At 42.5% G+C, this 22,546-nt stretch overlaps 2 protein-coding genes across 7 annotated transcripts in view; one reads left to right on the top strand and one right to left on the bottom strand.

Moving 5' to 3' along the window:
- rttn (rotatin) overlaps nucleotides 1–11,569 on the bottom strand; it is a 28,719-nt gene extending 17,150 nt beyond the window's left edge. For 2 of the 4 annotated variants that reach the window (XM_019871881.1, XM_019871883.1), the window contains exons 1-21: nucleotides 11,374–11,569; nucleotides 10,858–11,045; nucleotides 10,588–10,777; nucleotides 10,398–10,496; nucleotides 9,788–9,878; nucleotides 9,483–9,597; nucleotides 8,757–8,919; nucleotides 8,302–8,464; nucleotides 7,999–8,183; nucleotides 7,476–7,591; nucleotides 6,266–6,421; nucleotides 5,983–6,195; nucleotides 5,388–5,500; nucleotides 5,179–5,305; nucleotides 4,836–4,961; nucleotides 3,452–3,568; nucleotides 2,792–2,931; nucleotides 2,020–2,191; nucleotides 1,479–1,578; nucleotides 673–758; nucleotides 105–222 (exon numbers count right to left, since the gene is read on the bottom strand). In XM_019871881.1, the coding sequence (XP_019727440.1) occupies nucleotides 105–222; nucleotides 673–758; nucleotides 1,479–1,578; nucleotides 2,020–2,191; nucleotides 2,792–2,931; nucleotides 3,452–3,568; nucleotides 4,836–4,961; nucleotides 5,179–5,305; nucleotides 5,388–5,500; nucleotides 5,983–6,195; nucleotides 6,266–6,421; nucleotides 7,476–7,591; nucleotides 7,999–8,183; nucleotides 8,302–8,464; nucleotides 8,757–8,919; nucleotides 9,483–9,597; nucleotides 9,788–9,878; nucleotides 10,398–10,496; nucleotides 10,588–10,777; nucleotides 10,858–11,045; nucleotides 11,374–11,404 (2,809 nt within the window). In that variant the 5' untranslated portion in view covers nucleotides 11,405–11,569. The remainder of the gene's footprint in view (nucleotides 1–104; nucleotides 223–672; nucleotides 759–1,478; nucleotides 1,579–2,019; nucleotides 2,192–2,791; nucleotides 2,932–3,451; nucleotides 3,569–4,835; nucleotides 4,962–5,178; nucleotides 5,306–5,387; nucleotides 5,501–5,982; nucleotides 6,196–6,265; nucleotides 6,422–7,475; nucleotides 7,592–7,998; nucleotides 8,184–8,301; nucleotides 8,465–8,756; nucleotides 8,920–9,482; nucleotides 9,598–9,787; nucleotides 9,879–10,397; nucleotides 10,497–10,587; nucleotides 10,778–10,857; nucleotides 11,046–11,373) is intronic. The other 2 variants (XM_019871884.1, XM_019871885.1) reach the window with 1 other exon arrangement.
- Nucleotides 11,570–14,578: 3,009 nt separating this feature from the next.
- socs6a (suppressor of cytokine signaling 6a) lies at nucleotides 14,579–21,602 on the top strand. 3 transcript variants are annotated; one of them, XR_002168464.1, is made up of 3 exons: nucleotides 14,579–14,797; nucleotides 15,407–15,481; nucleotides 15,994–16,241. XR_002168464.1 is itself a non-coding variant. In XM_019871888.1 (3 exons), the coding sequence occupies exon 3, from the start codon at nucleotides 16,361–16,363 to the stop codon at nucleotides 18,077–18,079; it is 1,719 nt and encodes a 572-aa protein (XP_019727447.1). In that variant the 5' UTR covers nucleotides 14,581–14,797; nucleotides 15,407–15,481; nucleotides 16,342–16,360; the 3' UTR covers nucleotides 18,080–21,602. The 3 variants fall into 3 exon arrangements, 2 of the variants coding, with proteins under 2 accessions (XP_019727447.1, XP_019727448.1); XM_019871888.1 differs by lacking the exon at nucleotides 15,994–16,241 and adding an exon at nucleotides 16,342–21,602 and having other exon boundaries at nucleotides 14,581–14,797; XM_019871889.1 differs by lacking the exons at nucleotides 14,579–14,797; nucleotides 15,994–16,241 and adding exons at nucleotides 14,817–14,993; nucleotides 16,342–21,602.
- The last annotated feature ends 944 nt before the right edge of the window (nucleotides 21,603–22,546 follow it).

Genomic DNA, 22,546 nt, shown 5'->3' with positions numbered 1-22,546 from the left:
AGCGATGCATCTACAGATCGTTTCATTTTTGTATCCAAACCCACCCCACATGTACACAGTAGCAACCTGAGTTATTAACAAGGTGTCTTTCCAAAACAATGCACCTCGGAGCAGAGTGATGAGCAGCAGGTTGTGTTGTGCCAGGCTGTTCCTCAGAGATGGATCAGCGTACACCAGTTTTCTCAGGATACACACACAAGGCTCCAGCATGCAATCCAAGCTCTGAGCAGAAGGACAAAAAAAAAAAAAAAGAATACAATTAGTGTTTAAGTGTCAGGAAGAAAATGAGCAGTTGTCTCGCACACATAATACAAGTGAACTCCTTGACTGGCACCCCAAGTGACACGGTGGGGCAAGCGGCACCTGCCGACCCCTCATTGTATGTCTATGTCGATGCAGCCAAACACAGAGTCTGATTCAAGGCCAGGAGAGCTAAAAACACAGCCGACCGGGTCCTGTCTGACACTGTCACGACAGGCCATTTCATCTCTCCATCATAAAATGCCTCAGTGGATCTCGTCGGCATCCACTGGCAACAAGTGAACTTACATATGTGCATCACTGAGGTCATACAGAGGAAGCTATTATTTATTTATTGCACACAGATGCCCAGGATTGCTTCCATTTGGCTTGAATCACGACAGTGTTCCATGGTTTTTGGTTTGGGCTTACCTTATTACCGCTGACACTGTCAGTAAGGAAGGAAATAACTCTGTCAGTTATTCCAAGCTTCTTCAGGACTGGATGCATTGTTGTTGCTGCAGAGAAGGGAGAGTAAAACAATGCAGAGTTATAAACATAGGCTCAAACTGCAAAGCACAAAATGTAGTGGGAAAGCTGAGATATCAACGCAATGTTTCTTTTTTTTTTTTTTTTAATTACAACATGCACATATGATTCCAAACAAAACTTCGAACACGAGATCTTCTATTCAGTTCTGATAGGTGTGAACTCTTAAAACACCTCGCAAAGTTCGAACAAAATTACAAGTAAGAGCGAAATGGAAGTCCAACTACTGTTTCTTCAGACTCAAGGAACCGACTGGTTGATTGTATGATTGATTTGTTCAGACTACGAATGGACACAAACTACCCTTTGACTCGACCGGAAACTTATTTTTTTAAAGGACTGGACTAAATACAGGGGAAATGTGCTTTTAGGTGTGACCATTTTCGCATTTCACCTTGCAATTGTTTGCAACTGCACTCTGCTGCACTGTCTGAAAATTCAACCCTGGGATGAGAGCGAGACAGAGTGTGTTGTGAAACCAATTTAGAAAGCTGAGAACTTGAAGTAAGCAGGGGCCCAAGAAAGTAACCAGTCAGCAGTTTTTTCGGGAGGAAACATCAATGCTTCCCCTGGTTTGACAGCATTCAGGCATGTGGTGGGAAACGCCGATGCAAACTAAAAGGTGAGCCTTAAAGAGTTTATGAGAATTGCAGAAAAGAAGCGTAAGGAGTTTTTACGGGAAAGCTCACCCTGCAGAACCACAGACAGCTGCTCGGCAGCAGATCTTCTCAGAGCCACGTCAACAGTGTCTGAAGACAGCATGCAGAAGAGCTTCTCCACCGCCTCGACCTTATTAACAGCAAACATACAGGTACACGCCGCAACTTCAAAGTGTCTCATAAGGATCGGAATTGCAAACGCTTCTTTATGCATCGTGGGAGAAATTAACATTCAACCTCTCTGTAGCGAGGCTTCAAATAGGACGCTTGTTCCCTGACGGGAAGTGACCATTGAATTTGGAATACCGTCCATAGATTGCATACAGAGAAACAGAGAGACTGGAAGAGTCACAGAAAGGTATAGATGTGGACGCTTTGCAAATTAAATAAAACCCTGTTGTGAATGTCGTCACTCCGCTTCTTGTTAGAACACAGCAGAAAGTACAGAAACACTCAACAGTTGGACAGTTTCATGAAGGTCAAAGTTCACCTGTAAAGGAATAGGAATAATAATTTCGCCCAAAGCCAAATATTGACAGCTTTTTATGAGTACTGTAATGCCTATTTATACCTTCAGTACAGACTTGCTGTTGGTGTCAAGAGTGACGTCCACCAGGTAGTTGATGCAAAAGAGATTAGGAAGAGACGAGGTCACCGACTGGTCCAGCTGTGGCCTGATTGTTTTGGCATGATCTGCGCCAGTTAGGTGGGCCACGATGTGTTGAACCGCTGCTAGTCTCACCCTGTTTACAATGAACAGAGCAGTTCATTGAAAACCCACCTAAGAAAATAATCATCTTCTCTCAGCATGACCACATAAATCAACTTTAGTGTTGCCAGGAAAAAAGCTTTTTATCTTCATTATGGCAGTACACAAGCCTCTACAAAAGCATAATACTCCTCACATAATCGCTAACAAAAGTGTCAAGCAGCGCAGACAAATCTGTTATGTGTTCAAAATTCACCGGAGCTCATCGACTGGCCGGCTGTGAATTTCCATACCCATCAATATTCATAGACTGGGACCGAGTCGCTGTTTTACACAGACCTCGCAAAGCATTTAGATGACTTGATGAGCCGATCGGCCGACAGCAACAGACTGTAATAATATGTCCATCACAAAAAAGTCTCAAGAGCTTGTCTGGTTTGCGAAAAAAAAAAAAAAAAAAAAAAGACCCTGAGAGCCAACTAATCACTTTGCCTGAGCCGAGGAACAGAAGAGCCATGCTATTAGCATAGAAAAACACACACACACATTCTGTGCGGGAATATGGCATGCACATGTGTGTACGCACGCACACACAGACCCGTAGAGGGAGACATCATTACGAATGTTGACTCACGTGGGCTGTCTAGTGAAAAGAAGTCTGAGAGCTGCTTTTAACTTGGCTGTGCTTGGAAACGTGTCATCTGTCGCCGCCTCCGACATGTCGCTTAGCAGCAGGACACAGCTTCCCAGTGACTCCTCTGTGCTGGCGTAACCCTGCCACACACACATGCACACACACACAGAAAAGACACTTTTTTAACCAGTCTTGGCAGACGCTGAAGTGAACAATGGGGAATTCCTGCTAAGCAGCACAAGAGTAAGTAAAATATGCATCAGTTTGATTACGGGTGGTATTCATGTTGTCACTTGTTGACAGGACGGGCACGATTCTGAATGGCTCCCTTGAATTAAATCGCACTCGACAGCCTCGTCACAATGGCATGCATATGTAAAAGGGATTTTCAGGCATTCTGCTGCCTGAAATGGAACAATTAATAACAGCATCCCCCTCCTCACCCAAGAAGGACAAAATAAAAAAGGACGATGTAAATGAGACTCAGTAAACTGCCCTTGTTGGTCCACTAGTGCTACATTTGCACTTTTGATCACAGTTCTTTTGATTATGGGGGCGCCCCCCCAGCCCCTCTCCCCATTAATATCAGATCATAAATTTTGAGCATGATAGCGCTTTGTGAGCCGTGCAGTACACATACAATCTTCACGAGCACAAAACCTGTAATATGGCGATGACCCGGGAAAGTGCTGCAATGAATCTGTCCCAGGTTGATGCGGCCATCATCAATCGTCCCTTGAGCAGGAAGAGTAGGATATCCTTGGCAGTGGCATTCACCTGTAGATCACAGGTTAAGTGGCGGAGTGGCATTTAGCACTGTGGATAAAGACAGCAGGTAATGCAAGTGACAGACTTTTAAATGTCTAACGCTACGTGATGCCGACAGTTTAATGGCCTCAATATAATGTCGGGGAGCTTTACTAGGCCCGCGATGCGCATAACTGCCGCGCGGGCCTTTTGTTTAATTACTATTTCTGCTCACAACCAGGACCCTAAACTAACATCTCTAAGAAACTGATGGCTGGCCAGAGTGAATTTGCAATCAATGACCTTGCCCCAGGATCCGTAAAATGGCTAGAATTAACATTTTAAAGGGACACAGTGGGGTGTTACAGCAGACAATTACCAGAGTGAAGTCAAATTACCAGAGTGAAGTCATCTTCAAGGTCACTCTTAAGCTAGTACACCCACAACTTCACTGGTATCGTTCACTCATATGGCTCGTTATTCGAATGAAATGCACGGAGCGTCTTAAAATGGGTGTTGTGTAATGTAACTGCACTCATAAATGGTGTGGCCCCAAAAGGGGACCGTGGCAAAAAACTCAATCCTGGATCACGTTGGGTCATTCATCTATTAAAAACTGTGTTCTTGTACTGAAATGGTAAATCGCGAAGTGTGAAAAAAGCTGGATAACTTTTGTGGCTATTGCTGTATTCTAATAATACAGAGTCAACAGTACCACAGGGGCTCAGATATCCTTGAAATGCAAATAGTATTCTTGCTTTCGTACACGAATTGTTGAAAGAAGTTTAGGGGGAAAAGGCAAAAATGGTGCACTTTACCTTTTGGCATGAGCTCCCTCAGTCGCTGTCCTTCGGATGTTGTTTAAAATATGAGTCACAACGGGAACAAAAACTGATTCACTATTGGCCATCTTTGCTCTTCGCAAAAAATGTAATTGTGTTCTTGCTTTGATATCTTTCAATCATAATAATAAGTACAAAAAAGATGAGACATAAATTGTGTCCGTCAGAGTTCCGAAAAGGAATGTGCAAGACATGTCTTTTGACCTGAGTTACATTCAGTTACGTTCATGCGGATACATGTAGTTCAAAATGAACAAAATTTCTGCATGGACGTTGTACAATAATTCCTAAAATGTTCGGAATGTTGGCTTTGAGCAGTAGGGTTCTGGAGTTGATGCACAGGAAAGAATGAGTCTCGCCACTGAACCCTTGGCCTTAAAATAAATGACTGCGGGCGCAAATCAAACCAAATCTGTATCACAGATTACATTCAAAAGACAGAAATATTTGCCCACCTTCTCTGCAGAATCCTGGAGGCCAAAGGCGCTTATTTCATACAGCACCTTGTGGTGTAGGAGGAAGTTGACCCCGCTGCAGAGTCCCGATTCTTTTCGCGACATATTCTGAATGCCGAGGCACTCCTGTATATAAACACCATACAACTGAAACTTCATTTTTCAGAAACACTCAATGAAGCATGTTATTATTCATCAGTAGAAGCCACAGTTAATGCTTAGTGCACGTAGTGCACGGCAGTAACTGCAGTGGCTCCATGCGCGCCGGCTGTGGGTTGTTGCTTGAGCCTTGAATTCTCATTGAAACAGCAACTTACTGTCTGATAAGACAGCACGCTCTCACCTTGACGACATCTAATGCGCACGTGTAGGTTTCTATCTTGACAGGCAGCAATGGATGAGACAGCAGCTTGAGGAGAAGTTTCTGACTCTCCGTCTGGAGGACTGGACTGGGCTGGTCAAACTTCCACCTGTTGGCAAGCCACATCAGTTCCAAAGATTATTCACGTGATGAATCAAACGTGATAATTAATGGAATAATCTTTCACTCACAAATAGGCACAGAAATGAACACATTCCTTGACGACTGGCAAGTGTTCATGAAACGGAAGGCCTTCTATTGCCTGCTCCGCCATCTCAAGTAGCTCCGGCCAGTTCTTCTCTCCCTTTAGAAAGAGATCATACGTTAGCTTGAATTGGAGTGATGTGACCTTGTTTGTCCAAAGTTTTCTCAGAAGGGGACGAATACCATTTTTTTCTTCAGCTTTCACTCATTTTAAAGGCTAGTATCAAATAACTCAAATTTATTTAGCAATACCTATAAAAAGTCACAAAGTTACATGTATCACTCTGGAAACATCTTCTGGTTCCTCAATATGCGCGTCTTTAAAGTGTGAGGAGTTGTACTTTATTTGATTTCTATAACTCATGTCCTCTTTACACTTCCATAATAGTTTATTATGTTGAAATGTTAATTTACTTAATGTTAATTAACTTACTTTAATTTATTCTTGATGGGAAAATGTACTTTGGAGCTAACATGCATCACACCATGGACTGTGTTTGAAAATGGAGGTACCACTGTATAAGTCCAGTCAGTGTATAAGCAAGTTCATTTTACTTCAAGTATGTGACATGCAACTCATACCTCAGCCTGTACCTCCTTCAAGAAGCTGCAAGTGGATTCCATCCACAGAGTTGCACAGGTCACCCTCCTGTAGAGCTCATGGCTGTCAGAGTTTAACTGCTCCAAGTAGGCCACTGCAGTTTCCTGCATGCTGGGGAGTGCCATTCCAAATGACTTGTCCAGGCACAGGTGAAAAATAGCTGTTACTGCCTTCTCTGGGACATTCGCACTAGCCTGTGGAATAAAGCATCGTGGATTACGATCACGAAATCAACTATGTGCGAGGTTAGGTTAGCACACACACCTTTTCAGGAGGAAGAATGGTCTGCAGGAATTGAATGGTGAAGACTGCCGAGCCTGTGTACGCAACTCTGTGGTGAACTTGAGAACGGCTGCTATTGTCCTGATGGTAACTCAGTACATCTGCTAGTAAGTCCATGCAAGTTTGCAGCTTCTCCTTCTACAATACACAGAGGCAAGAAAGATGTTCCATCACATCAACGTTCATTTCACACACAATGCGCGGATAGTGGCTGACAGCCAACGCAGACATGAGAAATTGAATGTAAGGAAGGATTTTAGTGTTATTTTTGGACCAAATACAGATTCATCTCTCTCACAAGGAAGAAACTAGAGCAGTCTATTCTCAGACACTTTGTTCTGTTCGCAAACAGTAATTGATTAATACCAGAAGGGGGCAGTAAGTGTCCTGTTTATTGTTTGACTGGTTAACTAGTCAGTGCGTTCCCATCAGACAAAAAAAAAAAAAAAACAAGGACTGCCACACAAAATGCTCTTCACATAAATATAACAAAACAGGCCACAAGACGTTGAATGGCATGTATTAAACAGCAGAGGGCCTGAGGGCCCTCCTTCTTGACAAGTGTCCAGTATGAGACCAACAGCAGAGAAACATGATCTTCAACGGAGGGTTAAAAGATGGTTCTGAGGGGGAATAAAAATGCGGATATATAATACGAGTTTGTTGTTGTTTTAAAAATTGAAAAACAAAAAAAAAAAAAAGATCCAACCAACCATTTCCTATACTGGCTCTGGATTGAGCACCAGGCCCCCCCCCCCCAAAAAAAAAAATCGCCTCGTTATTAATTTCTATTTTGGGTTTCATATACATCCACATACACTGTCCACGTTCCCCAGCAAGTCTCCGGTGTTGTCGTCTCAGTTTTGACAATTCATGTAGCTCCACTGCATCCAGATCTTGGGAGAAATCCCATTATATCTCCGGCACGCACACTGTGTAAAGCCAAAACGGCAACTGAAATTCTTCGGCTCACAACATATTTGTTACTAAATGGAAAGTCGTGTAACATTCCGAAATTCCGTCTGCCTAACCACACGCATCAATTCCACGTTGGCTCTTGAGTAGCGTATGCCTACGTGTTTGTGGCAAATTGCCTGGAGGCAAAACCCAGTACACCATCCCCTCCCTCATTCAAGTAAGGCGCATCCATTCATCTGCATAAGCGGCTGTCACAAGCTGTGTTTTGACTTGCCAGCTCCATCCCCACCAGGCTGCGATCGTCCCAGACCAGTTCACAAATGCTGTCTCCAAGCAGGAGGACGGTGTCGAACAGCAGCTCCAGAACACGACAGAACACATGTGAACCATCTGAGAAATACAAAAGGATGGTTACAGAAATTTTTTTAACAAGTTACTGTTGAACTAAACCTAATTTCCAAAATGCTATTGCTGCATTTTCTTTTAGCCAGAATTGATTATTATACAAATATTAATTTTATCCCATATTAAAACAATTTATGGTTGCAGTGTTTGGTTACTTTGTTGATTATAAGAACAGGTTAGAAAAAAATCATAACTCTAAATCTGGAAATTGTCTTCAAATATCAACACTTGAATAGAGAAGTGAATTGGCCCTTCAAAAAGAACGTCAAATGGGAATTTTCAGATTTGATTTATCCCCAAACATCACCCTGAGAAGGGTTTGCTCCCATTAACTTCCAAAATGGTATCAACCAATCAGCAGCTTGTGCTCAAACTGTTTCCATCTGTCTTACCTGTCTGAAGCAGCGGTATGACATGCTCCAGGGTGGCAACAGTGAACTGAGCTAAAGTGAGCTGCTGCAACCCCATCTCCGGGTCATCTTCCAGACCCTGGTCAGGCAGCGCCAAGCGGCCCGCATCTGCAGGAGGTGTCTGTCTGGCTGTCTGTGCTGCCACTGCACTTCTATGGGAGCTGCCACTAGATGAACAAAAGATGGCAGAGAAACATGAGTCACTCAAGTATATAAAGGACAGACCTATGAGTTGTCAGGGGATCATGAAAACCAACACAAACAAGTGAATGTCGAGGCGCCGACCTGTTGGAACCTGCATCTCCATCTTGGCCATCACCCCTGACTCTCTGACCTGTTCCTCCGACCACAGATGGCCGAGGAGAGCATTCTGCCGCTGGGGAAGAAGCCTGTGAGTGCTGGGTCGCCTGTGCTTCTTGGGAGTAGGAGGAGTTCTGGGACACAGTATCTAAATAAGCAACACAAAGCCAACTCATTTATAACAGACTACTCAATTTGTTTTCTCTAAAGAGAATCCATTTTAATGCAGCTTCCGATGTGATAAAGTGAATGCTGTAGTTGCTAACCTTGTGGCCTCCACTGTAATAAACGGAGTGGTTCAAGTAGGAGAGGAGTGAGCCATTTGTCTGGATGTTCGTTATTACATTATTCTAAATCTCAGCTCATTGACCCATTCCTTTCACTTGAACATTAGAGGCGAACTCATGCAACAGATGCAAAATGCTGTCATATTAACTCACGGGCAGCACCTCCTTGCTTGGCAGAGTGGAAGCTGGGATCTCGATGAAAGCGCAGCCTCTGCCTCAGCCCCACGCAAAGCTGCCTCAGGCAGGAGAGCGCCTGCAAGTGGAGGTAAGATGCCTCACCTTTCCCCGACCCCAGCCTCAGAAGGGACAGAAGAGTCTGATGACAGGAAAAGACTTCATCAGAGAAGGCAATGTATAATGACATCAATGAGCGAGAATGTCTGTGCAAGTACAAGCGGGCGTGTACATTTTCTTGTTGGCTCGACTACTTTATGAGTGTTTGAGATGAGACAGTGCACTATTGGTCTTTAAAAACAAGACTTCAAGATCTGACGTGCAGAGAAAACTTGGAGTAAAGGTCACTATATAAAACGTAAATGAAGTTGAATTATTGACGATGCAATTTAGTGCAATAATTCGAAGCTAAAAAAAATACATGACGATATTGTCCTTTTCATGATTAGACTTTGGTAGGAAAAGTTCACTTGCACTGGTATTGCTTAAAAAAAAAGAAAAAATAATAATATTGTGGATTTCGTGGTATAGAAATGTGCTTTATCATACTGAGAGGTGTTTCCAGTATTTTGGGGACCCGACTGAATAAAATGAAATGGGCCACGCTCAGTACTGCATTTCAATAAGATTGTGCTACAGCGTGTAATTTTCGGGAATGAGCCTGTGTTTTATGTTTCACCCACAGCAAAACCTCAGAGTGCGCACCTTTGCAATATTGGGCCTCTGCAGGAAGATCTCAGCAGGGAAGTCCTGCATGATGACGTCACGCAGTAGCTCACAGGTGGCCCGCACTAAGTTGGGGTTGCTGCTTCTTAAAGAACTTTTTCAGAGGAAGTGAATTTGAAAAAAGTCAAAACATATCATCCACACAGTCGAACCATGTAGTAAATAAAATACATTAGCAATTGCAGTAAATTCATCAATCATTCTTACTGCAATGATTCTACGCAGAAATTCATTGTATTAGGCCTGCATTATCGTCATGTAGAAATACACAGATCTCCTCTCACCTTTCATTTGAAGATAGAATGTGTCTGTCAGTGTTTGTCAGAGTCAGCCACGGAAACACAGAGAACTTCAAGCACTTCACAGCCTCGTGCACTGTAAAAAACACTTGGATGAAATACCATCATACAAGATAATGGGAGAATTTGATAAATATACAAATAGAGAATTTGGAGTTCAAACATCTCGAAATGATGCCTCAAACCACTCAAAAATCTTGTCTCCAGCTCTGTGAGCATCGAAAGGATTCATTTTGCAATTATTTTCTTCTTCGACTTGTTCGTGACAGCTAAATGTGATGCTCACCACAGAAGGTCAGAGTATCACACAGCAAAATCCCCTCTGCTGTCTGTCTTCAAAGGCTGAGCATTGTTTGACTTTATTTTAGTATGATTTACTTTTAAAACCCAATGGTTAACTTGTCTTTACAATGGTGTGAATGAAACTTAGGAGTGTAATAAAATCACTTATCATTTTCTATCAGAATATTTGTTTTGAAGTTAGAACAATTGTTTAATAGTATCAATATTAACATATGTATGACTGACTGATTGTGTTCAACTTTGGAGGTTTTATTGTATGATGCATTGTGCAACAAAAAGTCAAAATCAGTGCCTGGTATCTTCAGAGGAGGTTGATCCACATGTTTGAGCATGCTCTTCTGGAAATATCCCCCTTTAGGAAGATGCTCATCGGATGGTAAATCTGTAGTTACTTCAAAGGTGACACCACATAGAATATTCCTCAATTAATCTTGATCATTATTAAATAGATTTCATAAAGAGTTTGTCAAAGCCTGCAGCACCTGTTGGAGGTTTATTGGGGAGGCCCTGCGTGAAGACAGGGGTGCAACCGGGGATTAGCTCAGGTAGCTGAAACAGCTGGTCCAGGGTTGCATCAATGACAGCTCGAAGTCTCGGTTCCACATTAGCAGACAGTTGGGAGAGAAAATCCTCCGCCTCAACATCTCTCAGCATCTGAGCTGCACTTGGATGCTTAAAAACAAGGCAAAACAATGAAAGAAACATGAAACAATGACAAAATGAAAGCCGAAGAAATGACCTTCTCTGTCTACCTTGGATAAAGTCAAGAGTAAATCCAAAACTTCTTCTTGCATGGGCACCTCTGGGAAATTGAACCATTCCAGGAGATACACAAACAGCATCTTTTCTTGAACAATGTCAGGGATGGAAATCAGGGAATACTCCAGTTTACACATGATGCTCTTCAATGCTCGAACTCGGATCTCGACCAAAGAGTGGCCTGTTGGTCACAGAAGCAACATATTCAATTTGAAAAAAAAAACCCATCAAGATCTAGCCTCTTGTGTTTGAATTTTGATCTCAGAAGCAGATACAAGTTCTGCGTTGATGAGTATTACTGACTTTGATAACTTTACCGGATTAGCTCAACGGAAGCGTCAAAGTATGTTTCAAGACTCGGACAAATAGGACGTAATATCGAACAAATGAGCCGCTGTACAAATTAAGTGAAAAGTATTTTTTATAGTTCGATAGAGGACAGGAGGTAACGATCACTGGTTTTACATAAAAACAGTTCACCAAGCAACCTTTCTCCAGCTAGCTCTTACCTATTTTCTTGATAATACCAGATAATTCCATATTCCGTGGTCACTGTTTTTCCAGCTGTTTAAAACAAGTGGTATCCAAGCCCAGACGAGGGCCAAATGTGCACTTTAGTGAGTCGATGTTTGGTTGGGTCACATAAAAGAAAGCTATCGGAGTTTGTTTTTAACATCGGAGTTTGTTTTTAACATCCGCGCCAACGTCACTCCACATCCGGGATTTGATGGAGATGCATTCATGGACGTCAAATGTGTAGGAGAAAAATAACTTTTCGTCCTTCCAAATCTCGTTTGCGAAAAACATGTTTTTAGGTACAACTAGGGTATCAGATGAGATCTGATTAAAAGAGTCAGCCTTTCTAGAGCGCTTAATCTATCGGAATCATCATAATTCCAATTCAATACCTTGTATTCTGCGATTGGCTGGCACCCAGTTCAGGGTGTCCTCGCCTGCTGCCCTAAGACGGCCTGGGATAGCCAACAGCACGCCCGCGACCCTTGTGAGGATAAGCAGTTTCGAAAATGGATGGAAGGATGGATGGATACCTTTTAGTAACATTGTGTAGATTTTTTATAGTCATTAATTATCATATTCGTCATTCTAATATTGCTAGAAATAATTCAATTAGATGATTGCCGTATTACAGTACTAATAATGGAAGGGTGGCGTTACTTTTCACTCTTACTGACACTTATAACCAAATTAGTCTTTATCATCAACTAGGCTAACGAGTGTTTTCACATGAAATTACACTTCAGATGAGATGTGTGGTTCATGATATGACAAGGTGATAATTAACACATTCAGATGCATGTATCACATGTTTGATGGTCACCTTGAATGTTTTTTAGTGGGGGGGAATTAAAAGTGCAGGATGCTTTCTTTTATAGTGCAAGATTATTTGGTTTTTTTTAAACATGCATGGATATTCACATTAAAGGGCAATTATGAACAACAAATTGTTGACTTGTAAATAAAACAACCATCCTAAACACCACAGGTTGTCATTGCAGTTCTTCTTTGCGCAGTCCCAGTGCTCCTGTTGTGGACCCGCAGTCCTGACATGCCTTCTGTTCCTGTTCTCCACTACATTGCCAAGGGTAAGAGAAACCACTGAGGAAGAAACTTTCTTGGTGATTGCTGTGACATCAGAAAGTGTTCGGTTGCTAAGTAAATTATTTTCAGTTTAATTAATTCGATACATTATTGATTCAGAGCAGATATTAAGGCAAGTAAATCGCGGCAATACCTACAGTATAAAATGCCACAGTGTATTAATCATTGACTATACTGTACAGTTAATAAAGGTTTAATGAGAGCAACTGTTTGAGTCTTTAATGATTAAATTCACTTTAACCTGTTTCTAGTGGAAAAATCTGTGTTGAAAAGGAGCAACTTTGATGTCAATCAACATGATGAAACATATTGTGTTCGACTTGAGAGGCTACACTGGATTGAATTTTTTTTTTAGAGATACAGTGTGAACAGTATTGTGTGACGTTGTGCCTGCATTCTGTTTTACTGTCTGGCTTCCAATATCAAGTGGAGTAAACTTTGTTTGTCAGGTCTAATTTGACTTGTAAAAACAAACTCATGTTGTGGTGACATTGGTGCATCATTTCAGAGCTGCCATCCCTCCTTGCTCCTTCTTCGTGCCTTCCTCCACTACCACTTTCCCTCGTGTGCCAGCATATCAAGAAAAGGTAGCCTGATCAAGCCTAATAAGGCCCAGTAATTAGAGTGCTAGCAGAGAGCCTGTCTGCCCAAAGCAGCCTCAAGCAGGGTGGGGAAGGACTGCCATACACTTGACAGTGTGGAAAAAAAAACAACAATCTGATGTTGAGCAGAAACCAAATTAGTCTGGCCGTGGTAAACATCATCCCCTTTATAAACAGTACTGACACTAATTAGGCAACCAACGTTTAGTTTGCTCGATCAACTTATAGTTGGGAGAGTCAACGTGATCTTTTCAGAATACAAATTAAAAAGACCTGTAAGCACAAGTCACCACACTGAATCAGACTCATAAACCACAAATAAGAAAGTTTACTCATTAGTGAATAGGCTATTTGGACATTGAATATTTTACAGCAATTATTTTTCCTCATACAGCTTCCTTGGATACAGTGTCCTGTCACAATGTGATCACATCTCAACGAATGGCCAGTTAGTTTTAACAAGAAATGAGTTTCAGTGCCATGTCTTCACTACATCAGTTTCTCCAAACTTTTTCAGCTGTTTTTTCATAACGTCCTAATACAACACATACTTTACTATTGACAAAAAAACAGAATACATTCATTTACCACCAAAAAAAAAGCCAAAACATTTTCTAAACAGTGATAATTACAGATTAATAGTGGCTATTAATATAAGTAATAGAGGACATTTATAAGAAAAAAAAATCAAAGAGAAAATCAAAAAAGAACATAATGGATGTCATCCTTCGACGTAGTTTACATGTTCAAAGTAGAAGGAAAAAGCAATAAATATATCCAGTCCAGATCTAGTCTCCTTGCTCTCTAAACATTTTTGACTTATATTTGATAAGTATTACAATTGTAGGTTATTCATACATACATACATACATACATTCATGTATCCCACGATTAGATACATTGTTTAAAATTTTAAATTGTATTGATTATCCAAGCTCTGGGGAAAAAACCCACATTTGACACTGGGTGATGTCAGAAAAATAAATGATAAATCCATCCATCCATCTTCTATGGTGCTTATACTCACTTGAGTAAATAATCATACTTATAGGTATGAATAAAGTAGTTACAACACACACTTTCTACTATTCCACAGAAAGGGTAATCATAATTTGTCAAAATGTGCACAATATAATATATGCAGACTAAGTAGATAAAATCCTTTATCATTTCACCTTTTGCCATATGCAGTGAATGTTTTTTTTTTCAAATTTTTCATTACATATATCAGTCTATAATTTTTGCACAAGTAGAATCAGGGTATATTTATTTTCCAATATATTCAAACTCAAATGGAATACAATATATGCCCAATTAACATTGAAAACAACAATTCTACACGTGGGAAAATATGTCTCTTCATGCTCACCATTGGTTACTGAATGGGACTATTTTTGAAAGGCGTCTATATTTTTTTAGAAGTACAATATTAGTATTTGTCAAAGTGTGCATCATTGAATGTGGCGCTTTTGTGTGTGCTCGCTCCATCCTAATGTGCTTGCTGTCCGCCTCAACTCAACAGGCAACAAAGGAAGAGGCCGGTAGCTCCTCAAGTGTGCTAACCTAGTCAGTCAGAAAGGTGTCACCTTATTGTGTCATTGTATGCGAGAATATATCACCGCGTCTTTTTGCTCCCTTCCCCAGACGTACCAACCGTGGACATGTAAACGCTGCCGTTATTCTTGTGGACCGGGACGCAGAATAACTCAAGGTAATGTGATATTGTTTAATTTCGACAAACTCGCTGATTGGCTTAGGTTGGTGGTACGCTAACGTTAGCCAAGGTAGCTTTCGGCAGCTATAACAAACGACCTTTTATTTCAGATTGGGATCAGTTTGTTTTTATCGTGAGTGCAAGTCACCGGGTAAAGGTTTATTAGACACGGGGATGTTTTAAAATGCCATCGGTAAGCATTTATTTACACTATGAGGACAAAATGTGCTATGCAGCTCGTCGCAGTAGCATATCTGGTAGTTTTCATGTGTTCTTTTGACACGCCATGTAAAAAAACAAAAACAAAAAAACATTACTTGCGTCGAATGCTCATTTAAGTTTTTTCCAATGTTTGCTAGTGTGATCTTACATTGGGGACGTTGTTGTAAAATGCTTACTTTCATGACTAAGCGAAAGGCAAGCCTCTAAATGCGTAGGCCGTGCTAGGCTAGGTCAAAACAAAACCTTGAATCTGTTTCCATAATGAGATCAGCTAAGGAGCGGCAGGTTAGATAAGCAACTAGTTAGTAACGAGCTGGTAATAACACGTTAGGTAAAACGGGAAGTGTTTGAGGTGTGATCATAAGATCTCTTTTTTTTTCATAGCATCTCATGAAAGGTGCTGGAAGTGGAACTTCACCCATTCAGTCAAGTCGAGTCACATTTTCTCTGCTCATCATGGTGAGTAATCGGTCTGCATCTGTCATATTAACACCTTTTTTGGTCTGCTTTTATCTTGCAGCGTTCGTGTGTCCGCGCGTGCGCGCTTAATTGTAATCTATCACCATCATAAATGCACTCAAAATGGTTTACCATGTCTTTTAAACCACTCTGTGGCAAATTAATGCGTATTTGAACCGTATTAATCTAAAAAGCTCAATAATTAAAAAGAGAGCAAATATTGTAATTGGAGTGTTTGGAAATGCCTGTGTGTGTGTGTGTGTGTGTGTGTGAGAGAGTGATACAGTGAGTCAATTGAGTCGGGTTAGCAGTGACATTTCAATGATGCTGAATTGCTAATTACTTGAACCTTTTACTTTATACAAGTCAAAATATTAAGTCGGAGTGTTTAGAAATGTCAGCACTCGATGCCATTTTGGTAGACTATAAATTGAATGTTTTGCAATCAGCAGTTATTAATATCCACACCCTGTTCTGAACCTGTTTCTAAAAGACCGTTGCATTCCATACAGGTGGCAAAAAACGTCCAGAACTTGGACTTGAGTCAACAAACTATCTGTAAAATAAACATGATCCAATCTAAAGCTGTCTTTATGCGCTTGCATACATATTAACAATATAGCGCTCACCTTTTTGCAGATAGTTCCGTTTATAATGATGTTATTCCAATGCCGTCACTTGTTAAAACGTAATCTGTCTGCATGTAGATATGCATGAGGTAAATAAAGATGGATTGATTCTGATCGTTTTGCTTGTGTGTGTGTGTGTGTGTGTGTGTGTGTGTGTGTGTGTGTGTGTGTGCGTGTGTGTGTGTGTGCGTGTGTGTGTGTGTGTGTGTGTGTGTGTTTCACTTTTTGAAGGGTTTCCTGGCTCTGCTGTATGCATGGCTTATGTGCGACGCGATGGGAGGATACTGTGGCTAGTACATTCATCAGGACACAAGGAGAGACATCTCATGCCCCCCTCCTTGGCGGAGGGCCAGTCAGAATGAAGAAGATCAGCCTGAAGACCATCCGGAAGTCGCTGAGCATAAAGGGCAAAGAGGACGGCGACTTTGCCATGCTCCAGCAGGCACCCGTGGCAGCAGAGTTCTCAAAGGACGAGTCACTTTTTGGTGGCTGCTACACCAAAGACCTTTCCGTGTGCGATCTGGGTGGCGAGGAAGACAAAGGTGGGCAGAATAAGAACCGTTCAAAGGGCGAAGGCCTGATGGGATCACTTAAGAGAAGGCTGTCCGCCAAGCAGAAGGCAAAGAGCAAAGCCGGGTCCTCCGCCATTGGCTCGACGGACGACGACGACACCTTCTCCTCCTCTTCTGTGCCCATCAGCTTGAACGAGGTCAAAGCCCAGAGACCTCTAAGGTCCGCGTCGCTACGGAGTCACCACTATAGCCCCTCGCCATGGCCTCTGCGGCCAGTCAACTCTGACGAAGCTTGTATTAAGATGGAGGTCAAAGTTAAAGCCATGGTCCACTCGCCTAGCCCCAGCCCCAACTTGAATGGCATCCGGAAGGAATTCAGCGATTTTCAGATGGACGGGCTCTTTCAGGACCAACCCGAATCCTTCAAAAACCTCCAGCAGCCACAAAACGGCGAGCTGCATCTAAACATTGACGACAATGACGTGCCTGTGGTGCTGGGGTTGACGCCCCAAGACTACATTCAGTACACAATGCCTTTGGATGAGGGAATGTACCCAGAAGGGTCCCACTCCTTCTGTCTGGACAGCGCGTCTCCTATGGAGGTGGCGGCGGAGGCAGACAACGGGTGTCCCCTGATGGATCGGGGACCGGAGGAGCACGAAATGGTCGGCGCGTTGCCTCCGGATCTTTTCATGGACACCTCGGTTAATAGTCTTCTTATCGGTTCTGCTGGCGTCATGCTTCAAAGCTCGAGAGGAGAGGGCCCGCCTCCCCTCTCTCCCCTCCTGCCTCCCATGAGCAGTAGCGGTCGTTTTCCCAGGACGTTCTCTGGCTTCGGCTCCTCGGACAGCCAGGTTGCCGATAGGGTTCGACACCACCTCAACTTTGATCCCAATTCGGCTCCTGGCGTCAGCCGAGTGTATGACTCTGTCCAGAGCAGCGGGCCCATGGTGGTGACCAGCCTGACCGAGGAGCTGAAGAAGCTGGCGAGGCAGGGCTGGTACTGGGGGCCCATCACACGCTGGGAGGCGGAGGAAAAGCTCATCAACTTGGCCGATGGCTCGTTTTTGGTCCGGGACAGCTCGGATGACAGGTACCTGCTCAGCCTGAGTTTCAGGTCACAGGGCAAAACTCTCCACACCCGGATCGAACACTCCAACGGACGCTTCAGCTTTTATGAGCAGCCTGACGTGGAAGGGCACACGTCCATTGTGGACCTCATTGAACATTCGATAAAAGACTCGGAGAATGGTGCTTTTTGTTATTCCAGATCCCGCTTACCGGGGTCCGCAACCTACCCCGTCAGACTCACCAACCCCGTGTCTCGGTTTATGCAAGTGCGCTCCCTGCAGTACCTTTGTCGCTTTGTCATTCGACAATACACAAGGATAGACCTTATCCAGAAACTGCCCTTACCTAACAAGATGAAAGATTACCTACAGGAGAAGCACTACTGACATACACAGGACAGTGGCGTCTATTTTGCACTTTTTATGTTCAGTGAGGTGTACAGTGGTCCCTCCTTTGTTGCGGGGCTTACGTTCGCGATGGTTGATATCTGCTAAATTTGGGTTCATTTTGTTGGGCTGGAATTTAGCCTCGATTAAACCATTACAACACACACCCACACAAACATAGCTCCCACCCTTCAAAACGCTTGGTACACTTCATAAATGTAACTTTTAAAATGCAAACTGAAGCATGAATACTAAAATGCGGATTATAGGCCGCATTCCTAAATTAACGTGAGCTGAGCACGCTCTGCGCCCTGGCAGCGGACGAGGACGACAAAATGTTGGCGAATAACGACGTTCAAAGTTTTTCTTTTTAATCTTAAACTAGCTTACCCTAACTAGCATCCCGTGTCTGGTGCGCTGGTGCGTCAGGGCAGTCCAGATGGAAACAATTCAAGCACGACCTGCTGATTGGTTCAGAACACAGGCTGGCTTCGAAAAATTATTGTGAGGGAACCGTGTGCTGCCTCTCTGAACACACACACCCTCAGAGTAGTTCACGACCATCAGATTTCCGAACACGCCCCGCATGCTCATGGTCTCGGTTTTTGTAAATCGAATTTCCCCTCCGCAAAAAAATAAATAAATACATTTCTTGACTGGTCCGATTTAGACGGTAGAAAAATTGCAAGAAAGCCTGCAAAATAGCGATTTCAAACTGCAAGAGATGAAGATATAATGAGAAATGAAAAACCGTGACGGATTGAAGCCGGAAAAACCAAACTGCGAAGTAGTGAGGGAACACTGTACACAAGGTTTACATCCACCTGAACCCTTTTGAGATGATGATTTCTACTTACAGGTCAACCACACACACAATCAGCCCCCGCGACTTATTCCAGTTGCACAATGAAATGCTGAAACAAGGCCTATAAGAAATTCAAAATGAACGGCAACTAGTGCATTGGTATGCATTTTTAAAATGAATTTGGTGAAATAAACGAATTTCTCATTGACCTTTTTGGGCTGAAAAAGCACCTGCAAAACCTGTCAAACTGATCAGTTTTGAGCATGTTCTAGTTCAGCATAATACATGAAAATGAATTCTCATGTTTGCATGCATTGATTGTTGTAGGAGACTCCTTGGATGCTTTCCTATCATGAACGCATCTTCGAAACCTAGCCACGGTGTGACAGGTGACAGCTGTTCAACCGGTGAATGTTTGCGGTCGAACTTTAGAAAGCACAACAGTAGACTAAGATCTGACGATTACTCGTCAATTGCAAAAACAAACGCCACATGACGATGAAATCATCTTTTCAGGTGTTTTGTGTAGAACATAATGTGCGGCGACATGTGTGGCATGCAGGTCGCCACGGTTTACGGCTGTCTAAAATGGAGACATTTTAAGCAATTTGGTCATGCGCATTGAGCTTTAAATTCACCTCTGGCTATGTAGAGCCATTCTATATTATGCAAGTCTGACGGTACTGATGATGCTGGATTTTTAATTCTTTTTTTCTTTCCGTGTGCTGTTTTTGGAAACGGCATTGTTTTACTCTTGTGCGCTACAAATAAGTGGGACCTATTATGCTTAATGGTGATTTAAGATACAATGTACGCTAAAGTATTGTTTCTATTCTTTCTTTCCGTGACTGCAGCTCATCCCCGAGGTCTCGTTTGGTGTTCTGAACTAGGCAAGAGCCATTTAGGACCTCTTTGAACATAAACGGTAGCTCAAGATCCTTTAGAACCACACGACCCCGTTTCGAGTTTGAACACGGTTTCTCAGTCAATAGCAAGAGAAAGTATAGCCAAACCTTTGAGCGGTAGTGCGTTTTGCTAGATTGGTTGTCCAAAGTTAAGCATAACAGGTCCCCTTTTCAAGTATTTTTTTGTAGAAGGAATACTACACAGCAGCTCGAGTGAAGAACCGTGCTGCTCATTCGCATGAAGTGAAGACTTCGACGGTTGACCTCAACGAGATAAGATGTCACAATGGGCTTTGCAACGTTGCGTAAACCCAACTAAAGCTTTGATGTGCTTTGTAATTACAAACAAGTCATCTAGAAGCTAAAAGCAGACCTGTCGTCACTCGACCTGAATCTGTACGCAGCGACGCTTGCGTCTTCAAGTCTGACCCAGCTCAAATGACTTCCCAAACCGGTGTGAACTCTGTGTGAAAGGATTTGGGAAATCCACGTTTGGCTTGATGTCCAGGTCTCAGCTCATGACAATTCCATTACAGTTGCATGGTTACCATGTGAGTTTCCCAAAAACAAAAGAACGCAAAACACAGCAGGAAAGAGGGAAAAGCACATCCAGCACTTCATTTCAAAAGTGCTTGATACGAATACCTTGAGAAGGAATTATGGTGAGGTCAGTTCTCACATTAGCGCCCGAGCATTTGGAGACACGGTTCCTCAGACAAAGATAATATGGTGTCCGTTTAAGTGAGCTGGAAACGTTCACGTCTGAGAAATGAGGAACTCGGAATGGTGTTGCATGTTAAAGGTAGTAGCGTTTTCAACCGTTTGTGTTGTATAGGAAGGAACTTGCTTCTGCTAACCTGTGTACTGGGGAAGTTGGATCTTGTTTTTCTTTTCTGATCTGTTGTTTGGTTTTGGCGACATTGACATCCTGCCAAGAGTTCACCGTCGCACGCTAGTCGCCATTTCTTCATGTACGCGTTTGGTTAACTGTACGCTGTATTTAGTTTGGTGTCATCCGATGTGTGTGGAACATGAAGGGGAAGGCACCAGCATCCCGCCCGGATCGGCGGATCATGAATGTGGATGTACTTTTTGATTGAAATGTGAAAGTCGGATGTTTTTGATACAGTGTTGTTTTTTTCTGTTTTGATTTGCAATCCGTTGTCCCGATATTGACGAGCGGGAACCCTTTTCCACAAGTGTCGCTGCTGTGATCCATCGTCGCTTTAGCTTTTTGACACCTCGAGTGTGTGGTTCCAGAGCTTGATGCCTGTGCACGCTGCCGTTCCGCACTTAAACATTTTTGGTGCATCCTGATGAATGAAGGTGATCGTTTACAGCATTATTATTCTTATTATTTTTGTAGATGCCCGTCCTCTGTCCATGTTTTGTTGACATCTCTCAAATATATTGGTACAAGACCTTGTCACGTGTTTCCACACATTTGTGCTGCTTACGGAAAACGATTGCCTTTCTTGTATTTAATAATGAGGGGTGGGGGGGGTGCTAGAGTGTGGCCAACATTGATGTATGTACACACAATGGTGTGTTGTCATCTTGGGAGAGCAATGCAGATTTGCAATTTGGTCAAAACTAGAGTTCACTTCAAAAGAGCATCAATCGCGATCGGGAAACACTCCGGGGTTACTCGTTCAAACTAGTTTACAAATCGTTTGTTCACTTTCCAAAGTAGACAGACTTTTGTAATTTCTTTTGTTAATCAGCAGTGATTTATTGCACATTTTGGATACAGTTTAAGAGTTTTTGTATCTGCCAGTTATAAATTATAAATAAAAAAAGTATATTCTAAAACCTATTGTTTTGGTTTCCCAGTAGTTTTTATTTTTCTTACTTGGACTTCTCTCACAGAGAGCAAAAACTGGACGTGTCGCATTGTGACCATGATCTGTTAAAAACGGATTCAACAACGTAACGTGAATTCCCTAGAAAAGGACTATTGGGCTCACACTGGACAGAAAAAAACGAGAGAACACTTATAATGGTACAGGAATGAACAACAAAACAAATCCCAATTTTTGTCATTACGATATTAATGATGAGTTTGTTCTCATTTTGTCTGTTTTTTCAGTTGGGCCATAATTGTCCTCTGCAGACTTTTCCCGCACCATTATGTCATCCATTAATGGATGTGTACTGGGACAAGTTTTATCCAGAAATATAAGAGAAAAATGTCAACAAATTTAAAAAGTCAGGGATTTTCAAGGAATCGAGATTTGATTTGCAATCCGTTGTCCCGATATTGACGAGCGGGAACCCTTTTCCACAAGTGTCGCTGCTGTGATCCATCGTCGCTTTAGCTTTTTGACACCTCGAGTGTGTGGTTCCAGAGCTTGATGCCTGTGCACGCTGCCGTTCCGCACTTAAACATTTTTGGTGCATCCTGATGAATGAAGGTGATCGTTTACAGCATTATTATTCTTATTATTTTTGTAGATGCCCGTCCTCTGTCCATGTTTTGTTGACATCTCTCAAATATATTGGTACAAGACCTTGTCACGTGTTTCCACACATTTGTGCTGCTTACGGAAAACGATTGCCTTTCTTGTATTTAATAATGAGGGGTGGGGGGGGTGCTAGAGTGTGGCCAACATTGATGTATGTACACACAATGGTGTGTTGTCATCTTGGGAGAGCAATGCAGATTTGCAATTTGGTCAAAACTAGAGTTCACTTCAAAAGAGCATCAATCGCGATCGGGAAACACTCCGGGGTTACTCGTTCAAACTAGTTTACAAA

The sequence above is a fragment of the Hippocampus comes genome, unplaced genomic scaffold (assembly GCF_001891065.2).
Source record: "Hippocampus comes isolate QL1 unplaced genomic scaffold, H_comes_QL1_v1.1 scaffold487, whole genome shotgun sequence".
In the NCBI taxonomy this organism is placed as follows: Eukaryota; Metazoa; Chordata; class Actinopteri; order Syngnathiformes; family Syngnathidae; genus Hippocampus; species Hippocampus comes.
The sequence above is the reverse complement of the archived record's forward strand: the minus strand, read 5'-3'. Positions and strand labels throughout refer to the sequence as shown.

Excerpts from the sequence above, each read along its gene's own strand:
- socs6a (XM_019871888.1), top strand. The coding sequence starts at position 16,361 with ATGCATGGCTTATGTGCGACGCGATGGGAGGATACTGTGGCTAGTACA.